The sequence below is a fragment of the Biomphalaria glabrata genome, chromosome 15 (genome assembly GCF_947242115.1).
Source record: "Biomphalaria glabrata chromosome 15, xgBioGlab47.1, whole genome shotgun sequence".
Classification (NCBI taxonomy): domain Eukaryota; kingdom Metazoa; phylum Mollusca; class Gastropoda; family Planorbidae; genus Biomphalaria; species Biomphalaria glabrata.
In genome coordinates, this window is record NC_074725.1 from 14,992,589 (window position 1) to 15,014,129 (window position 21,541).

The 21,541-nt window shown below is 31.7% G+C and overlaps 1 protein-coding gene across 3 annotated transcripts; it reads left to right on the forward strand.

Annotated features, from left to right (window-relative positions):
- The first annotated feature begins 1,694 nt into the window (after nt 1-1,694).
- On the forward strand, nt 1,695-19,856 carry LOC106055789 (serine/threonine-protein kinase PAK 1-like). Of its 3 annotated transcripts, none has more exons than XM_013212241.2 (15): nt 1,695-1,844; nt 3,753-3,841; nt 5,812-5,894; nt 6,479-6,585; nt 7,266-7,425; nt 7,852-7,913; nt 8,054-8,158; nt 8,445-8,620; nt 9,460-9,646; nt 9,848-9,940; nt 10,244-10,343; nt 10,943-11,039; nt 11,335-11,434; nt 12,314-12,451; nt 13,177-19,856. In XM_013212241.2, the coding sequence occupies exons 2-15, from the start codon at nt 3,786-3,788 to the stop codon at nt 13,261-13,263; spliced, it is 1,551 nt and encodes a 516-aa protein (XP_013067695.1). In that variant the 5' UTR covers nt 1,695-1,844; nt 3,753-3,785; the 3' UTR covers nt 13,264-19,856. The 3 variants fall into 3 exon arrangements, with proteins under 3 accessions (XP_013067695.1, XP_055869135.1, XP_055869136.1); XM_056013160.1 differs by lacking the exon at nt 1,695-1,844 and adding an exon at nt 2,067-2,165; XM_056013161.1 differs by lacking the exon at nt 1,695-1,844 and adding an exon at nt 2,915-3,162.
- Nucleotides 19,857-21,541: the final 1,685 nt, after the last annotated feature.

A 21,541-nucleotide genomic window follows, 5' to 3' on the forward strand; every position in this document is an offset into this window, starting at 1 on the left:
TAATCAAAAACCATCCCGAGGAACACGTCAGAGATGTCATATTGAGGAATGAGAGACTGCTGGCAGAAAAACCTGATACCGGATATTGAGTTGCTGCTGACGAGAATTCGCAGTCAACAGACACACTGAGAAAAAAACAACACATGTATGGATTTTTGAAGTTATTACAGAACACGGCTTTACATTACATATCTTGATTCTTAAGTTTCTTCATTACGTCTCGCTTTTCGAGCAACAATAATGGTCAGTTCAACTTATTTTGTCTTGCAATGCAAAGATGAATATCAGAACTGCACGACAAGCGTTCATCGCCAGCTTGTCCATCGCGACGAAAAGCAATGCATTAATAAAGTTATAGATGCATTTCGGCAGAAACAGTCAACGTTAACAGTTTTTGTTTGATCGAACGTAGAGAAGCACGGGCCTCACGGATAAAGTTAACAATGTGTTCAGTGAATACTTTGTTCACGTTTTTATTTCTTTTTTTTTTTTAAATACTTCATGAACAAGAAGTATTTTCTGTGCACTTAATATCGAGGGCCCGAATAGGGGGCAGTTCTTTTCTTTAATATTATAACAAAAAAGTTGAGGCTACGACTTTTAGCCATGGTAGGGAGCAGCTTGCACCCCCCTGCAAAAAATCCTGCGGGTGCCCATGGCCTCACCCACTTAAGATAGATGGGCGTCTTGGGGAACGCTGTAACCTCTAACAGTGGGGTCTGTAATGACCACTATTGTAATAAGACTTCTAGTCGGGGACCTTATTTAAAATTATTTTTTTGTTTGTTTATTTTTTTTTTTTGGTGAATAGGGTGGCCCCAAATGAAATAGAAAAAAAAATTAAGGCTGAAAATACGCAATGAGTTAAAAACCTTCCACTAAATCAACGAATAATATAGATATAGCGCCGCCGATAGCACGGTACAATGTGTTTCATTGACGATTTATGATCACCAGTTTAGAAATAACGTTTCAATATTTCACCAAATGGAACACTCTTAGGCCTAGCTGGTCTTCTGTGTAGTCTAACAAGTAGGCCTACATCTTTAATCATAGTAGAGGCTTGTACTTGTAGTAGGCATATAGATCTACTATATAGTGACATTATAGTGCCATATAATATAGCTCTGACTGCGCGTGTTGTTGTTCTGCTATGATGGCAGGTGCTATGTTTGAGATTTTATCCATGTTTCGCTTTTGACTCCTGTGCTAGGTCTCCACCAATCGGAGGCCCAAGGCGGCTGCCTAGTTTGCCTATGCCTAAGGCCGGTCCTGAATATATTGACTTAATTAGTAAACCTAGCTAGGCCCCCTAGGTAGAGACTCTATATTGATCTAGATTTTCTAGATCTATTGCGATTTTGAATTGTTGAATGATTCAGTTATGAATCATGTTGATGTCAATGAATGATTCGGTAATGTCTCAGTCATAGTGGTCTCAGTATGTTAAATTGAAATCGAAAGTAGATATTATCTCCCTTCCTCTTTATAATTGTAATTTGAAAATGTAAGAAAAAGTCAAAACTGTTTACCTACATTTTTAAAAATACATTTTTATTTCTTTTCTACGTCAATCACTGTTTGAGCAATTATAAATTAAAAAAAAAAAAAAAAGCAAATGATAAATTTAGAATCTAGATCTAAAATCTTCTTAATGAAAGATTGGAAAAGTTGCCATTCTATCTAGATTTAGAGAGTCTACTTCCTGGAGCAGGTCACTCATGATTGGATATACAAAGTAACATTTAGCAACAAGCTCTACTGCCTCTACTACTCCAATATTTAGAGTAATAGATCTAGATATAAAGTCTTTATCAGATCGAGATTATATTTTTAAAAATCTTGTAAGTATTGGATCTATAGTATATCTACACTAAATCAAATCCAGTTACGAATACACTAGATTTTTAAGATTTTAACCAGAGAGATTGAAATGGTTATTAAAAAATATTGTCAAGAGTTCTTGCCCGTAGTTTCCCATTTCCTTGTCTCCCCGTGCTTTCTGATCAATCAAATGATCAAATATTTTATCACTCTATGACTCATATAGACATCTAGATCTAGGTTTATTTTGATCTACCTAGAGTCTAGATCTAAATTGTGTAGACCTTTATAAAGTGCACTTGGTTTAGAATTAGAATCTACAGATTTAATTTATTTTTATTGTAATTGATTTGAAATGAATTTCAAATGATAATTTTTACTTAGAGTTAGACTTAGTCTTAGTCTTAGTGACAGTAATAATCATCATATCATCATATGTAATGAGTAGTTAAAGTTAGTTTAGTCTTATAAATATATTACTTATAATTATAATTTAGATCTAATATTTTATAATTATAAATATTAGTAGTAATCTACACTAGTGACTTAATAAGCTTAAAAAGTTAATTAGTCTACTTCTAGACTTATTTTTTTACTTAGAATATAATATAGCCTTTTTTGGTTTAGTTTAACTTTATGTTTATTTAATAATATAACTATTAGACTAGATATGGATCTAGAATTCTAGATCTATAGTCTATAGATCTGGATATAGACTATCTATTCCAGACTAGATTTAGATTAGATCTAGTTAGTAAGTACTTTGATAAAAATTTCAGACTCAATATATTGTAATGAAATTAATATGAGCTTTTTGAACCGAGTTTATTGATACATCCTTTATGTTTCTTAGTTAATTAGAACAGAAGTTATAGCAATTTTAGTGGTGAAGATTTTGCCTATGATATTTAAAAACAAATTTGTGACAGAAAAAGAAAATTTTCGCAATAAAAATGGTTTAACTTATTAACTATTTATTAAGTTATTTGCATGAAATTTTCACCAGAATTTCATGATTACAAAATTTTCAACTATTCAACTATACAACTAAAATGTTATTTAACCTAAAGTTAGGCCAATAATAGAATATTCATCTTCTGTTTGGGACCCCTCAAGAAAATATTAAGAAACTGGAACAGACACAAAATAGAGCAGTGAGATTTATAACAAATGAATATTCACATTTGACTAGAGTAACACCTTTAGTAAAATCACTAAATTTAGAAAGCCTTCAGGAGAGGACTCAAAAGTAAAGTAGCAATTATACATAAAACACTGAACCATAATCTTCAAATACAAAAACAAAACCTAATAGGATACTCAGACACAAAGATAAAGGTACATTCCTCATTCCATATGCTAGGACAAATTTGTACAAATGCTCCTTTTTTGTAATGTTTTTAACTAAATTTAATTAGTCCAGAATATTCTAAATGTAGAATGTAAGAAGCTTTCTGCTAGGTCCTTAGCTAAGACTAGATATAAATCCTTCATTCTAAGTAGAATACTAGAATAGATCGATCTTAGTATAAACAGACTAAGTCACCAAAATAAACTTACTATTAACATGCATACTATACAGTACTGGAGGCACAGTGGCTGAGGGGTAAAGCGCTTTACTTCTGAACAGGAGGTCCCGGGTTTGATTCCTGGTGATGACTGGGGTTTTTCTTTCGAAATCTTTGGGTGCCTCTTGAGTCCACCTAGCTTTAAATGGGTACCTGACATTAGTTAAGGAAAAGTAAAGGCGGTTGGTTGTTGTGCTGGTCACATGACACCCTCTTTAACTGTAGGCCACAGAACAGATGACATTTACATCATCTGTCCTATAGACCACAATGTCTGAATGGGGCACTTTACTTATAAATACATTACAATGTTATTTGTTTTTTATATAATAATAGTTTGTATAAATTTGCAATTTTCAGATAAATTTAGGACCACAATCTATATGAGTCATCATGTCTGAGATTGGAGAAAAGCCCCCAGCTCCACCGGTCAGGCTTGAAAGCACAAGGTTTGTGTATTCAAAAATCTTAATATAATAAGGATAATTTTGTTAGTCTAGCTACTAGAATTTCTGTAAAATTTTCTATCAACAAAATGTAGTGTTTATCGGAGAAAATTATATTTTTTTATGCATTCTTTAGAAATATATGTTTGGCTTTAGTATTAAAAGCTTTTTTTTTTTGTCAGGTATGAATTAGGGCAGTAGTTGTCAAACTTTTTAAACCAGGGAACCCCTTTATTTAGTCAAAACTTGCCCACAGACTCTAAAGTGAAAAAGTTGTATAAATGCATCCAGATCTAGCATATAATTGTAAAAAAAAATTGTTGAAGGAGTGTTGTTTTCATTATTGTGACCTAACGAGGATTCATGAACCAATATGAGTTCACATTACCTAGTAGCGGGTATAGCTAAAAATATTCAATTAGAATTATAGCTAGATTTAGGTATTTAGATCAAAAGGTCAGTGTTAAGTGTGCTGGCACGTTCGTCCAGAGGTGTGCTGGTCCCTTCTTGTACTGCCTAGGTTATTAGGTATAACCTCCAGGTATACAATTCAACTAATGTATGCAACAAAAGACTTTACAAAGTCGCAGGTAAACATATTTACATGGTTTATTTACATGAATAAAATAAAGGTGTAAATACATGGCCATTAACTCACAGGCCGACACAACAAAAAGTAAACAAAAGATACTCAAAAATAATATGGCACACAGCCCTAGTCATATGTTACATTATCGTCATATTCTGGTTATCAAAAATACAGGTCACAGGCCTCAGGTCAACACATGACCACTTTTGACCACTGGGTTACAAACTTCCGGCTTACACAGCCAACTGAAGGTCACAGGCCTCAGGTCGAAACACGACCACTTTTGGCTACACTATGGTTACAGGCTTCAGGCTTACACCAGCCACTTTTAGCCAAAAAAACAAACAAAATGGTCATGATGAACTATAGGCTTCAGGGAAATCTATGAGCCTACAAGCTTCACAGAATCCCACCTATAGCCATCCGTTTGGTAAAGTCCCTCTGATGATTCAATACAGGTTGAATCCCTCAGAAAAAGGTTACAAAAATATGTCACGTTTGGGAGTACCCCAGCTGGTGTAAGCCTGAAGCCTGTAACCATAGTGTAGCCAAAAGTGGTCGTGTTTCGACCTGAGGCCTGTGACCTTCAGTTGGCTGTGTAAGCCGGAAGTTTGTAACCCAGTGGTCAAAAGTGGTCATGTGTTGACCTGAGGCCTGTGACCTGTATTTTTGATAACCAGAATATGACGATAATGTAACATATGACTAGGGCTGTGTGCCATATTATTTTTGAGTATCTTTTGTTTACTTTTTGTTGTGTCGGCCTGTGAGTTAATGGCCATGTATGCGAGAGGTCCCGGGTTCAAATCCCGTATAGCATATAATTGTAAAAAAAAATTGTTGAAGGAGTGTTGTTTTCATTATAAATGAAAATAAAATAAAATTAATGACTTGGAAGAGGCTGATCAGGTTTTATTAATGTATTTATGTCTAGCGCAAAGTTTGTTAGTAGCAACTGCAAATCTCAATGAGCTCAAATTTCTAGTCGTTATTTGTGATGAGGTTCATTATGGCAATGAATCCACTTTGTACCAAATAAGAAGACAGAAATCAGTCAACAACTTCTGTAGGCTGACCCATTATGCAGGAAAGAAAATTGGAATCTGTTTTTCTAATCAGAATTTGTGGTAACCATGTTAAAACATTGGTTAAAGTTCCTTTTTTAGTGGATATTTAAATAAGCTGCTCCTGTTTTAGAATGGATTAGTCTGTTATTGAGAACCAACTGGGTTAGGGTTAGTTAAAACTTTTTTGTTTTATTTTTTTAAATTAAATTTTAAGACAGATTTATTGGCTTGAATCTTTTCGCAATAATGTGAGATTTTTTTCAACATACATAAAATATCCACTTCAATGATATTTTTATCTGATAAATATTTTGTAGAGAGATGCTATCTCATGAATATAAACCATTACCCAAAGAACCTGACAACAAAGAGGAAAAGAAAAAACAGAAGACTGTTAAAGGTAAGACTAATTTAGTATCTCACTAAAAATCTAATTGTTAAATGAATTCCATCCTAATGTTTGAAAAGAAGACAAATGCTTTATGCTTTAGAATCAGTCACATATCCAGCCATGAGAGAAACTTTTTTGGACTTAACAGCAGGGTAAAATAAATTATATAGCTTTTATATCTAGCCGTACTTTCATGCTTATAGCATGCTCAGAGCACTATGGTCCAATCTCATTTGTGGACCAGTTTTTTTGGGGGGGGGTATCTGGGAGAAGGTTTTCTGTGCTTCCTTTAGGTGCTCAGTAAACACAACTCTGTTCGAGTTGGGTGTCGAATCTCGAGCCCCCTTCATGGGTAGCCAAACCAAGTTCAAGCGTACTTAGCATTTTGACCAAGCTAGGGTAGGTCAGAGTCTTGCAGTACAACTGACTTAATACTACTAACTTACATTGGTTCACATCAACTGTGATTTAATCTACAGTTAATTCAGTAAATCTGGTGTAGTTTTGTTTAAAATATTTGTTGTCGACCTCTAACTTAGCATCCCAACTGTTCTTCTCTGTTATAAAATCATAATTGTTTTTTTTTCCTTCAGCTGGCCAGAAAGTGAAATTAATTAGTGATAAGCCTGTTATATCTTTCCCATCAAACTTTGAGCACACTGTCCATGTGGGCTTTGATCCTCACACTGGAGAATTCACTGTAAGTCGTGTTTTCATTATAATAATATTTTTTTTCTCTCTAATTTTTGTTATCATTACCATTGACACCATTTATGTCCTTACTATTTAAAAAAATTACTCTGTAATGTGTATGCGAAAAAAAACAAGTTCAAACTGAGCGATTATTTGTTATTAGTACACAATATTTTGTAACAGATCAATTAGAACTATTGTTCTACTTATTACTCATGAAAATGTTGAGGCATTATAAATCTAGCTGGTTAGATCCTGGAGAATATTTCTATTCTAAGAAATTAAATCACCACTACCCAACATATTCCTGTTTACCCTCAAAATAGCAACCACATATCTTCAGAATTGCAAGCATGAGACCTCAAAACATTACTTCTAGAAACTGTTTACTCTACGCCTAGGCCACTTAGTGCTTTCTTTAAAAACACTTTCTTTTAAATTTAACTTTCTATAAATTTAATTTACTAACAAAAAAAAAAAAGATTTCTATACACAAGTCAAGTGCTTGTGAAGAAGAGTATTTCAGTTTTTCTAGCTAATGTGAAAATTGTGTAATCTAACTAATTCAATAATGAACAACTGTCTTTCCAAAACAGATATTCGGTTCCATTGATGGGTCTTAGATTTATGAGTGTCTGTATACATTCTTGTTGAGTAATTTTAAAATTATTTATTATGTGAATGCAGGGCATGCCAGAATCCTGGGCTAAGCTACTCCAGTCTGCTAATATTTCTAAGTTGGAACAGAAGAAAAATCCTCAAGCTGTGCTTGACGTATTAAACTATTATGACACATCCTCTAAAGAAAGACAGGATGAAAAGTTTATGCTTAATGTTAATTCTTCAAGTGAGTTTTTCATTTTTTTTAAAATGGGTGGAGATAGCTGTTGTAAATTTCAAAATCTATTGATAATGGACATCCTTATGTATTTATATAAAAAATGTTCTGGCTGTAGACATTAAAAGACTTGCTAAGTGCTACAGTAAAGCTTCATTTTCAATAAGTAATGCAAGTAAAAATATAACTCAACATGATTATATGTACTTACAACCCATTTAGTGATCACCTTTTTCCTGTTTAATTATATCTAGTTACTTACACATCTTAACATTTTTTTGAAGGGTATTTAAGTAATTTATAAGATTGTTGACAGTATATTATAAATACAACTATAGACTCTTATTTAAGATTTCAATTTAAAAGGACATTTTCTTAATTTAAAAAAAATATTTTTAGTAACATATTTTCAAACTATTTTTCAACAATATATAGGTGCCAGTTCCTCAAAGTCGAATCTGTCAGAGAAATCATCTACTGTTGTACTTATATCACAGGTAAATATGAATAAAGATAAAATTACCTAATTTTTTAAATATCTAGTTCTAGAGCATATTTCTTAACTTAGAGATGTTGAAGCTAGCTTTTATTTATAACTTTGGGACTAATGATATTCATACATCATGATTTAATACAGACCAAGCAAGATTCAAGTCCAACGATATCAGCAAATGGTGAGGAAGAAGAAGAGGAGGCTCCCCCTCCACCCATTGCAGCTCGGCCAGATAAAACTAAATCTATAGTAAGCAATTTTTATTAGCCAGTCTGTTGTTTTCTTTACCAGAAAAAATTGTTTCGGATGTTTTAATAAAGTAGACTTGCTGAGCTTCTACTAGTCATAGAAGACTAGAGGGTTACTAAACATTTTATGTAGCTTTGCCTAGAGTGGTAGACAATATGACGATTGCAACAGACTCCAGCTTAAGTTTATGAACGAATATAATTGATTTATATATATATATCAAATTATATTATTTTATCATATCATTTTTATTATATCAATTTATATTCTTTTTTTTTTTTTTCAGTATACTAAACCTCTAGATCCTGATGAAAAGTCTGGTGATGGCAGTACTGACAACAAGACAGAGAAACCCAAGAAAACAAAGATGACCAGTGAAGAAATAATGGAGAAATTACGGACTATTGTCTCCATTGGTGATCCGAACAGAAAATACACAAAGATGGAAAAAATAGGACAAGGGTTTGTTATTTTCATTTAATACAAAATTTTGCTTCCTTATGAATAGCTAGTTTTTCTCCTAAAAAATTTGGAGGTTACTTGTCTTATAAAATGTCAGATAAAATATACCTAAATTCTTATTACTGTTTAACTATTGATCTTGATTTTCCCTTGCAATACAATGTCTGAGGGGATAACTTTTCAATGTTTCTACGTCAAAATTTTGACAAGTGGCTTAGCACAATGAATTACAAGAATCATCACTATTAATTTAGCGCTTTTGTTTCCATTAATTTTTGGTTCAATCTTGCTTTGGTCAACACTTTTTTTTTTTCTACATTTGTTGGAGACAACAGCTGGCCTGCTTGTTGTCACATGAACATAAAGGCACTGGGCTGTGACCAAAGTTTGAATTTTGTTTTCTACTGAAAACTATCATTGTACATTCAAGTAGTGCTAAGAAAGGGAAAAAAAATATCTATAACTAACTTTATGTAAGACAGAAAGTCTCCTGAAATACTATAAAAGAGGAAATGAGCATGCTATCCTGATTCATTGATTCAGTTGGTTCATTTAACTCTTTATCTCCGTAATTATTTTCCATCTTCTGACTGAATTGTTCGTTTTTCACATTTGTACATTCTACCCTGTTATCTTTAAACTTCAATATAGCAGTTTAGCAAACAGCTAAGCACTCACTAACCCTAATTATTGCAGTATCATAATACAAGCCTTTTGATATTTACATTTGATATATATATATTTATTTCATATTAGATAATTGTGTTTATTTCCTATGAAATCTGTGTGTTTTCTCATTGGTTAGTTCTGTACAAATACTCTCTCTGTCTCTCCATCAGAGCCTCAGGTACTGTGTACATAGCTGTAGAAGTTGCCACTGGGAGAGAAGTAGCTATCAAAACAATGAACTTGTCCCAGCAGCCCAAGAAAGAGCTGATTATTAATGAGATTCTTGTCATGAGAGAAAACCAAAACCCCAACATTGTCAACTACTTGGACAGCTATTTGGTTGGGGAGGAGCTCTGGGTAGGTTTTAATAGTAGGGCCTTATGTTCAGTTATGTTATGTAGTTTTTGTTGTTATGATTTACAAATATATTCATTTGTGTCATTTAAATCCATGAGTTTATGTGTTTTTCAAATAATATATTTGTCCTAAATCAAATGGGATAATTTCACTGTTCTTTCAAGAGTATGATAACAATTTTGTGATGATTCCTTGCTTTAGGTTGTGATGGAGTTTTTAGCTGGAGGTTCTTTAACAGATGTTGTGACGGAGACATGTATGGATGAAGGCCAAATAGCTGCTGTTTGTAGAGAGGTGCTACATTTTTTTTTTTATTTTTCATTTTTGAAAATAACAAAAAATATGAGCAAAAAATTAGGTTATTATTCCATTGATTTTATTTGATGTTTGAATAATTTTTTATTACGTGACTATGACAGTAAATCTACTTAAAACACTTAGCTTCTAACCATCCATTATTATTATTTCTATCATAGACTTCATCTATTGTGATAACATTTCCTATTCTTTTACCAATCCTTGTCTTATTTTTATAAGTATTTTATAGTTTTACTGCAGTGATTTTTTAAAAATTAAACTCATTTCTCTTGTCTCCAGTGTTTGCAAGCTTTAGAATTTCTTCATGACAATCAAGTTATACACAGAGATATAAAGAGTGATAATATTCTACTTGGAATGGATGGAAGTGTTAAACTAAGTATGTATATCACAATAGACACAACTTACTATTATGTACAGAAGAATAACAGTTTGTTAAATTTAGCTTTAAAGACTTTGTAAAGTTGGACCATTGTAAAAATGAACCAGATAAAATTGCTTAAAAGAAAAATTCTCATGTACTTAAAATTATTTTATTTTCCATATCAGCATCAATTTATGTCCTGTAGTCAGACTAAATATATCTTATAGTTGTGTCACTAGTCACTTCCAAAATATATTCTGTATCATCTCTCTATTTTATGTTACTATTCTCTAGTTGTCTAATGAGTAGCATCAGTATAATTGAGTAAAGGAATTTCGTATGTGTTAATGTCATAACAATATATAATGTTTTAAAATTAAAATGAATTGATAAAATAGATTTGACAATGATAAATATTTGTCTGTTTTTATAACTAAATTTTTTTTAATCAAATATTGTCCACATTTCAGTGAGACTGATTTTTCAAAAACATAAAACTAGAAGGGGAGGAAATAATATAAATTTTTGATTTAAAATTCGATTGTTGAATCTGAAAAAGTTTTTAAATGATTATTTCAGTCCATTACTTACATAGAAAACAAATATTTTTGCAGCTGATTTTGGCTTTTGTGCTCAATTGTCTCCTGAACAAAGTAAAAGATCAACAATGGTTGGTACCCCCTATTGGATGGCCCCTGAAGTTGTAACCAGGTATGTTTCAGAAAAATGCCAACCTAATAATATAGTGACTTTATTGGAATGCTAATATTTGTTCAGATTAGTTAGTAATCTATCATACTAAAAATGTTTTAATAGTCCTTAAAAGCATTATTTGAAAATATTTAATATTGTCATACTAGTTTCAATGATTTTGATCTTAAGAAAAAGATCATTAATGGTTTGACACAGTGACAAGAAGGAATAACAGGATAAATATTTGTACACAGAAATTCATTTTGTTTAGTTTTTTTTGTTTTGTTTTCATTATTAAGTGTTATTGTTTCAGGAAACAATATGGACCAAAAGTAGATATCTGGAGTTTAGGAATTATGGCAATTGAAATGATCGAAGGAGAACCACCATATCTCAATGAAAATCCTTTAAGGGTAAAATTGAAATATTACATTCATTCTAAGTCTATATTTACTTGAGCAATTGATGTGAATATGAATGAAAAGGGAACTATTAAGGTTTAGCTAGTATGTCTCTCAAACAACTATGTGTTAGAAGGCATGGAACTAACTTTCTTTCATAGGGATTAATGATCTTTTAGAGTGACCAAGTGAATTTAAACAAAGTAAAAATTGCATATTTTATTCAAAGTGAACCAGTGATTCAAACTAAAACTTAAGTACTTAGTCTTACCAGAAATGAAAAGCTAACCTGAAATCCCTTTATTGATGATAGAAATACCACATCAGATAAGGCATTTTATTTATTAAAAGAAATTAGTTCATATCTAATTGATAAAGAACATAAAACTAAATGTCATTTAAACGTTGTGTCATCTCATTGGAATCACAAACACCCCACCCCCCAACCAAAGTTTATTATAAGTAAATATTCGCATGTAATAAGATTACTAAAATCATTTTTTAAGTGACACTCCAGGATAGAATATATTAGTAATGCATAAAAAATGAAAACAGCTTACAAATCATAACCTAATGAAATACTTGGATAGAAAAAAAAATTCTTGTTTCGTCTAGTTGGACAAACACTTACAAGTACAAGAACACTATATCCAAGTGTTAAACATAAAATGGTTGGCTTAAATTGGTCAGGAAAATCAATAACTAGCTTAAACAGATCTATTTGAAAAAGAAAGACCTAAGACATTCCTTTGAAGTAGCTTGGTTATTTTATATCAAATAAGATAATACAATTGAATTAAATAAATTGCAATCAAATATTAGTGTGACAACTTATCTCAACAAACAGTTAAAAATCACCAATAGAAATTTTGATTTTTTTTTTCCCTTTAGGCATTGTATTTAATAGCAACCAATGGAAAGCCAGAGATTAAAGAGAAGAGCAAATTATCCCCTGTCTTCCAAGACTTTCTAGATAAATGTTTGGATGTTGATGTAGACAAAAGATCATCTGCTTCAGAACTGCTCAAGGTAAGATACAATATTTTAGAGAAGTCAACTTCTATGTATTCAATTTATGTTTTAGATTGTTAGTAGCATTACATGCTAAAAATGAAAATGTAATTATTTGGAATCATAGTGAAGCCTGTGATAAGGCTTTCTTTTTTGTTTAGCTTGTTCCTTCAGATTTAAATTACATCTTTGCAAGAACCTTCAATAGGAGAAAGGGGTGGCAGGGTTCGAACAGGGACTATTAAGACCATCAAAGACAGCCCAGAGCACATACCACATGGTAAAACAGCCATGCGGCTGTTAAGTTATAAGTGATTTCTTGAAGAAATTTCATAATTTGTTTTTAGATAAATGAACTCATATCTAAAATTCAATTATTATTCAATTCAATTTATATTAACCAAATTAATTGAAACCTGTTACTTGTTTGACAAATTAATATAATGCTCTCAATGACTCATGAATGTTTATTATGCCATCTTGGCTAAGGCTAACTCACTAAGCACAGGGGGCATTACTAGTCTAAGCAAAGGAACATAACACTTGTGTAATCGAGACCATCGTTATAGAAGGCCTGAACACTACCTGCAACATCAAAACCTGTGGACAGTGTAGACCAATAGCTCCTTGCCACATCCTACAGACTAATGGTCTTGGTGTAATGCATATCAGCAACAGGGTTAGATTTTAAAAGTTGGTAACTGCTGAATGCTTACAATTTATTCTTGCATTTTTGTTCACAGCACCCCTTTTTGAGATTAGCCAAACCATTGGCAAGTTTGGTGCCACTGATAATGGCTGCCAAAGAAGCTCAAAAATCTGGTCATTAATGAATTGAAGAGATGAACGAAAAAAGTGAGTTGTACAGACAACATGAAAGAAATTTGTTGACAAACAGAAAATGACGACAGTTATTGAAAATTCTCAACTAATGAGATGTTACATTCACCTGTCTTCAAGTTTTGTTTTTTCTTTGTATTTATATTTAGCTGAATAGATTCAATGATTTTCTAAAAAAAAAAATGCTGCTAGATAATCATACTTACTCTTTTTAAGTGAGCATTAACTAAGGTAAATCCTGATTCTACATCATTCTGTTCTGTTTTTTTTTTTTTAAGTTTCAGCCTAGTACTATGCTAAAGAATGGGATTTTTATTTAGTTATATCAAACTTGTTTTGTTATAATTACTTTAAAAAGTTTGATTTTATATTAAAATTAAAAGTTATATATACATGAGTTGAAACACACAACTTGTTTTGTTTTTGGAATGTTGATATTTAGTTTGATGACTAATAAATAATGTTAGTGATACAAATGAATGTGGTAACATGCAAAGTACTATCTTGCACACTTTATGTTACACAAAACTCATTGAGTCTTTGAGCGGTTATATACAGTACTTCCTTTAATTCACCAGTTGAACCTAAAACTAAGGCCAACAGTTCAACTCACCTTGAAAAATAAACTCATTGGAAGATGACATTTCTATCACAATGATTGTCAAAATTGTTTGCACAAGACATTCAATTAATAACTAGCATTAATTTTTCCATATACTCACATTCAATAAGGTTTAATTATAAAAAGAAGTAGTTCTCATTTGCTGCTAAATGTTACCACTGGATCAAATGTTGAGTTTCCACAAGACAGTAATAGAATTAATCTACCTTTATCACCTCCATTATTTTTTTAATGTTGGATGTTTTGAAAAAATATAAACCATATAATATAACTAGGTCGGGCTGTATCATGTGAGCTGATAATTGATGCTTGGAAGGAAATTTGGACTTGGGCTGTATCATGTGAGCTGATAATTGATGCTAGGAAGGAAATTTTAAGATGTTGCTTGGAATTTTATGAAATGTTTGATTTCTCGTTGAATACAGGATGAGCACACAATCTTTACAACACCAAATGATGTTTTACATAAAGATTGTTCAATGTATGTGTGTGGATTTCTTATCATTGTAAACATTGAAATGGATAGCTCAGTAACCCTTTAGTAATAGTTTTTCTGTATGATGAGTTCTTTGTGTGTGTGTGTGTGATTGTAAATATTTTCAAATAAAGATCTTTGTCTTTAGAATACAAAAAGGTTTTAAGTAACTTGTTAAAAGAAAAAAGAAATTTGCTCGCTAAATAGTCCTACTATTTTTTAAAATGAAATAAAAATGCACTGGTTTTACATATGATTAATTTTGTTATAGTTTGAAAATGTATTTGAATAAGATTGTATTATTAATTAGACTTGTATTTTATGTAATCTTTTGTGTAAGAAATATTGATTGTATAATGAAATAATCTAAGAATGTGTATGATTCATCATTGAATATTTCAGAACATATTCAATGTTGCACTTTTGATGTCTTAATGTCAAAGAATGCCATTTTTTAAATTCCATAAGTAAAAGAAAATCATATAGGATTTTATACTCAATGTATGTTTTAGGGTTTGGACAAATTGATGACATCTTGCATCCAGTGAGGGAAGGCAAACATAAAGAAAGAAACATGTTCACTTTTGTCTAGACTTTTTGTTCATTATTAAGAAATAAAATATAGCTAGACTGTGTGCTTGCAGTTTCTTATGTGTGCTAAGAATTTCACAATACTTCACATTCACCACCTATCCCTTAGTTGAACCGTTGGGGCACCACACATTATCTGGTGACCGTCTTTCTCCTTTCTTTTGCCTTGAATAGAATCTATTTCAATGACAGGCCCATCCATTTTTCAGTGTTGTTTTCCCATCACTTTCTCTGTCTGCCTTTTCTTCATTTTCCTGGTACTGTTCCCTGAGGGAATGTCTTAGGAAGCCCTGGGGACATTTTGGTATGGCCATAATTTTTTAGTTTGCATTTTTTAACAGTTGTCAACAGGTCATCGTGGGGCCCAATAGCCATTATGATCCTGTTTGTAATCTCCTAATTTGTGATGCAGTCTTAGTAGGTGATACCAAGAATCCTATCTCTTAAGTTTCATTACTAGGATCCTTTTCTTTAGTTCTGCAATCAGGCCTTTCTTTTTAACCAAGACTCGTATTGCTATCCACAAGTGCTGCATATATCAGATGACAGAAGAAATTATAACCATGTTGCTACTATGCTAAAATCGTTTTGTTTTAGTTGTTTTCCATGTAGACCGTCCCTCACTGGCATCCACTCTAAATAGTCCTATTATTTTTTTTTTCTATTTTAGCTTGTATCCTAAGTTTGTATAACGTACAAGGTCAAGTTTTTTTGTTTGTTTTTTTAAACAAAGGCCTGATATTCTTATTTCATTTATACTATATACATTATACATCACTATAATTATGGTGTTACTTCTGTGGTTCTGATACATGAAACTACATAAAAGCTTACATAATTGAAGGAATAAACAAATCAAAAACAGGCTCCTGGAGTCTTGAATGATTACTCTGAAGAAGTAAAAGTATAAAATTCCCACTGAAACTGTTTTCCCTATTTTATTTGCAACATAAGATTTGAATTCTTTATCTGTTGTTGTTTTTTATACATCAACCAAATTATATTGATGATTTACAGCCGTTTCTGTAAGTGTAGCAACATTTAGTTGTAATAATAAATATGAAAAAAAGTATTTTCTTTAAAAAAAAATAAATATATATATATATTTCAATGTTTAGATTTACTATTTATTTCATTTTTTGTTTCATTTGTGATTTTCATTTATGTTTTTATTTGGATGACTTGAACTTGATCATATTCTATGGTGCTCTCTGATTGTGTTGCTATAAAACAAAAATTAATTTCATTTTTAATTGATGATGTTTCATAACAAACTATTGTGTATCATATATGTAGTATACATTTTGTTATTGTTGTTTTTAACAGAAGTTTGATTTTTATGTTTGGTTTATCTTTTGAATAATTTAATAATTAATTTATGTTTTATTTATAGCTCATCCCACATTACCATTTTTAATGATCATAGCTTTTCTGACTTTTCTTGTCCTCGAAGCTTCCAGTTTTCTATTCATTGTTAGATTATTTAACCCTCCAAACTCCACATTGCTTCATTTGGTGATGTCTGTCAGACCCTGTTTTATTAAACTGTGTTAGTTGCTATGATCACCTTGGCTGTAAGACAGTATGTATGAAATGTTTCAGTTCTTGTTCTTTAAACTTGGTAGGACCATTATAATATTTGAACACAGCTTACTATTCTCCTAGTGCATTGAAGAAGCTTGGTTTCTGAGCTTTGCTATGGAGTGAATCATTCATCAAACCAATCTTGTTCTCTCCGTTGCATAGTGGGCTGCTTCGCTTAACACAATCGATATTTCCCTTTTCAGTAGCAATTTTACAATTTAAAAATGGGCGCTAAATATAAACATGTTAGAATGAGCAAGGTTTGGCCATCAATGTCATCATTAGGCCTACATTTGCAGAAATGTGTTTTTGGATCAGGTTTGTTTTTTTTGGAAATATCACCACAATTTATTCTTGAGAGACTGCATGAATGTATAACAATAGGTTTATTTTGTTGAATGAAATGTGTACAGATCCTAAAGGCTGAATGAGCATCACTTATTGTACATTAAAGGATTCACTGATAGAGCAAGGGATCAATGTTCAGTTGTTGTTACAACAGCATGGTACAGTATTCAGCCGATGCTTTAATTGTTGTGTTTTGTGTCAATACAAAGAGACTGGGTTTATGTACAAGAAAAAAGAAATATTTAGTTCTACCTAAAGTTTATTTTTACAGTGTTTTTTTTTTTTAGCCCTTGTTTGTTTTTGTTTTTTGTCTCTTATACTTAAAACTGTGTAAGATTGTATAAAAATGCTTTTAAAAAAATGAAATTCTTCCTCTTATTTCTTGAGTATTTTCTGTTGATTTTTTTTTTTTTGATAAAGCCAATAGTTTATTTGAACAGGGCATTTTAAACATTCATAAAAAAGAATAAACTTTTTTTCTTAAAGATATGAACTGTTAGTGAATTAATATTTAAAATCATTATTTTTTACTTCTGGAACAGATCCTGGTCTGGGAAAATGTAATGGTAGTTTTTCCAGGGCATGTAGCCATTCCTTTTATTATATTGATCTTATTGTTACTATGTAAATATGATGCCTTAGTTATTGAAGCATTATGTTTCAAGCACCTTTTAGTGTGGAAAAAAAAAGCTCAAATCATAGTAAATCAAAGCAAATCAATTGCTGTACTGTAATCAGCAATAAATAATTTTTTTTTAAAACAAGTTAAGCATTAAACTTTAGATCTTGGTGTACATAGGGTAATCAGTTCTGTAAATAAATTTACCGTTTAATTTAAGATAATTATTTCAACTATCCTTTTTTTTTTCTGTTTATTTTTTTTGTCTATCTATATTCACTTCCACGTCATGGGCTGGACTAGTTAACAGAATCATGAATGTTTATAAATATATATTATAAATATTGTCTGCATGAGTTCAATGTTTGTTTCAGCTATTTAGGATAGTGAACAAATCTTATTTCTGGCTTTTGGAGTTGGAATATTACATTCATCAATACTTCAATGCATATGTTATTTGTTTTAACCATTGTTTCATTTATGCAATTTTAATACTTTTTACATTATTTTTTTTTTACCCTTGCATAACATATACCATTTTTAACTTTTTGAAAGTCTTTTATTCTGTCTACTCTTTCTAGCAAGAGATTTCTTAATCTCATAGCCTTATAGCCATCAGTGCATCTTTATTCTAGTTAGCTAATTATTATTAGAGGAATCAAATTATCTAGGATATCTGTATACACTTCATTCTGTCATTGAAAAGTTTGACCATTGCTTATGTGTTAAATATACTGCTTAACAAAACTTCTGGTAGGTGGCATACATATCACTTAAATCTTGTTTTTAAAAAATCTATATATAAAATTTAAAAAAATGGCAACAAATGAATGAGTCTCATGGACACTGATAAGTTGAAAAAACTTATTAAAAAATATTTCTCTAAAGTTACATCTGAGCAAAAGGCTATTCTATATCTGTTAATAGAATGAGTACAATTTTACCAATACTAGTTCCCTGTTGATCATTATGTGCTGTTTTGTGGAGTCTAACATTTACTTTGATATTTTTCTGATTAGACATGTAAGTCTGTTATGTCCAAAGTCAGCATTACTTAACGATGTGAAGTCCCTGAAAAACATACCTATGGTTTCTTTTGACCACTTTAATTTTGTCTTTCTCATTCTAAAAGGGTTCCAGTCTAGTGCCTCTATTCAGCAGAAGATTCATATTGATATTTGACTTATGTTCAATTTAATTTCATTCTAATCACTGCAGCTGTATCCTCTCCTCAGCTTGTTATTGGGTTGAAGAAGCATTTTTTTTTTAGAAAGGACAGCATTATGACAACTATGGCAATTACATTAACAGCTGCATCTTTTAGTTTGTTTCTAGAAATGATCCATTCCCTTTGGAACCGTTCATGTGACTAAAGAGACCAATCCTTGATACACATTGCATGTTCACAAGTTAGACATATCTAATTACCAGGCACTGTAGCACTTTCAGCCTTTTTCCTGTGAGCAAGAAATTTTTTTATTTGTTTTTTATAGTTCTTGTTAATTTAGTATTATGGTATTTCTGGATTGGGATAACCAAGTATGAACAATCTAATGTATCATGTAACTTAAGGAAACTAATCTAAAAAGTAATAATTGTGCAACGCTGTTATAATATAGTTCTTATTAGTTCCATCTATTCCAGACTGCACTTGCAAATGTAAGAAAGCACAATTAGCTTCCACCAAGTTCTTCCATTTCAGTTAAATTTGAATAAGTATACATCTTTGTTTCAATGTATCTGCAGTTATCACCCCACTTTTATTATGTAGCCTTTTTCTTGTTGGCCAAAAGTAATTTGAAAACAAAGTAATAATAATAGTAGTAGTATAGTGTTGATTAGCAACTTCTTTCTTCTGCTTTATAAACACTTTGTAACACATTAAACATTAATGCAGAATTTTAAAGGATGAATTTTGAAATGAAATTGTGTTAAGGAAAGTTTAAAAAAAAAAAAAGTTTATAATCTTTAGAGAATTAGTATACAAGTTCTCTGCACTGGCATCAAATAGAGAATAATAAATATCACTTTATTGAACATGCAGTCCATAGACTAGTGAGATCTGATGTTAATCACATTATTTTGAAATAGTTTGATGCAGCCATTGATCAACTGTGCAGTACTATTTGTAAGAGTATTCATGTAAGAGATAAAGCTTCTGTTTTTAGTTCGAGAATAAATTCAAGTAGTGAAAGATGGTCTCTGTTTATTGTTAGATATTAATGTAAGCTGCTTATTTCATTAACTTGGTTGAATTTTAATCTTTCTGCATCTACAAAGGAAGTGTACATACATGATTTGCTTGCTTATTGTATTAAAATAAATAAATGTCCATTGATTTTTACACCAAGTATTTGTTCATTAGACATGCTTAGCTACTTAACAAACAGCTACAAATTTGTTTTTTGTTTCACGTTTTGGGTTTCTTTTAGAACTATATCCTAAACCCAACTCCCTGGCTTCAGGAAAGCAAGTAGAACAGAAGACCACCTCTTTCGTTTTATCCAGGACACAGTAGAAGGGTTTCATGAAAACAAGCACACTGCAGCAGTATTTATAGATTTGCAGCAAGCCTATGATAGAGTGTGGAGAAAAGGTCTATTTTTGAAGATGAAAAAAATGGGCATCCATGGAAAAATGTACAGCTGGATCAGGGCATTCTTAAAAAACAGAACCATCCAAACCCGATTCGAAGGTGTCATCTCTAGTAAAAAAGTTTGAAAGAAGGACTACCACAAGTTTCAGCCCTTAGCTGCACTCTCTTTCTAATCTTCATGAATGACCTCCCGGACCTCATTTCGGTCAATAAGGCACTTTAAGCAGACGACCTTTTAATTTGGACTACAGAGAAATATCCAGTGCTGATTAGATCCAAACTAAATAGAGCCCTCACAACTATCTCCACATATTCAAAATTATGGAAAATGGAAATAAACAAAGAAAAGTCAGTTTATTCAATCTTTAGCCACAGCAACAAAACAGCAAAAAGAAACTACATCCTAAAAATAGACTCACAGCCAATAACTAAAGAAGAAAATCCAACATATCTTGGTGTAAAACTAGACCAAAGACTGACTCTAAAACACTTTATGGCAGATTTAAAAGAAAAAGCATCACAAAGATTAAACATAATAAAACACCTAGCAGGAACATCCTGGGGAGCTGAAAAGAAAACCTTAAGACAGTTATACACTGGATACGTCAGATCTGTAATGGATAACTGTCTCTCCATACAAGTAGCTGCCAACAAAACCTATCAATCATCATTAGATACAATCCAAAACCAAGCCTTGCGGCTAATTAGTGGAGGTATGAGAACTACTCCCACAGCAGCCTGTGAAATAGACTCCAATATTGAACCTCTTAAGTTAAGGCGCAACAGAGCAGCATTAGAAGCTATTGAGAGATACAGAAGGTTGGAGGACGATCATCCAAATAAATTACTAACACAGAGAAATAAGAAAAACAAAAAAAAGCAAAGGACTCTGATCCAACTTACTGACGAACTAGCCCTAAAACACCACCTACCCTATAACAGAGAAAAAATTAAAAGATTTTCAAACATTACACCAGGACTAAACTACAAACAACCAACCATCAAAACACATTTACTAAATAACACCTTAACAAAAGAATCAAATCCACTGGAGCTCAAAGTAGGCACGCTTGAAACAAAACAGCTATCCATATTTATACAGACGGATCGGCTTTCAAAGCCACCATCAATGCTGGTCTTGGTGCCTTCCTGGTCTTCCCTAAAAATAAACACTTTGAGATAAGCGCACCCTGTGGCGATTACTGCTCAAACTTCCAAGCCGAAATTGAGGCAATTACCATAGCACTCCAGACAGTGGAAAACAAATTATATGAAGGAGTGCAACCACCATCAGATATTGTTGTCTTTACAGACTCCCAATCTACTCTGCAAGCACTTAACAGCAGCACCTCAAACAGCCCAAGAGAGTTGACAACACTCATTGTGATAATCCATCAGATGATATCGAAATTAAATATCAATATTACACTACA

Coding starts and splice junctions, on each gene's coding strand:
- LOC106055789 (XM_013212241.2), top strand. CDS start 3,786: ATGTCTGAGATTGGAGAAAAGCCCCCAGCTCCACCGGTCAGGCTTGAA. Junction 5,895..6,478: donor AAAACAGAAGACTGTTAAAG/GTAAGACTAATT, acceptor TTTTTCCTTCAG/CTGGCCAGAAAGTGAAATTA. Junction 11,040..11,334: donor GCCCCTGAAGTTGTAACCAG/GTATGTTTCAGA, acceptor TTATTGTTTCAG/GAAACAATATGGACCAAAAG.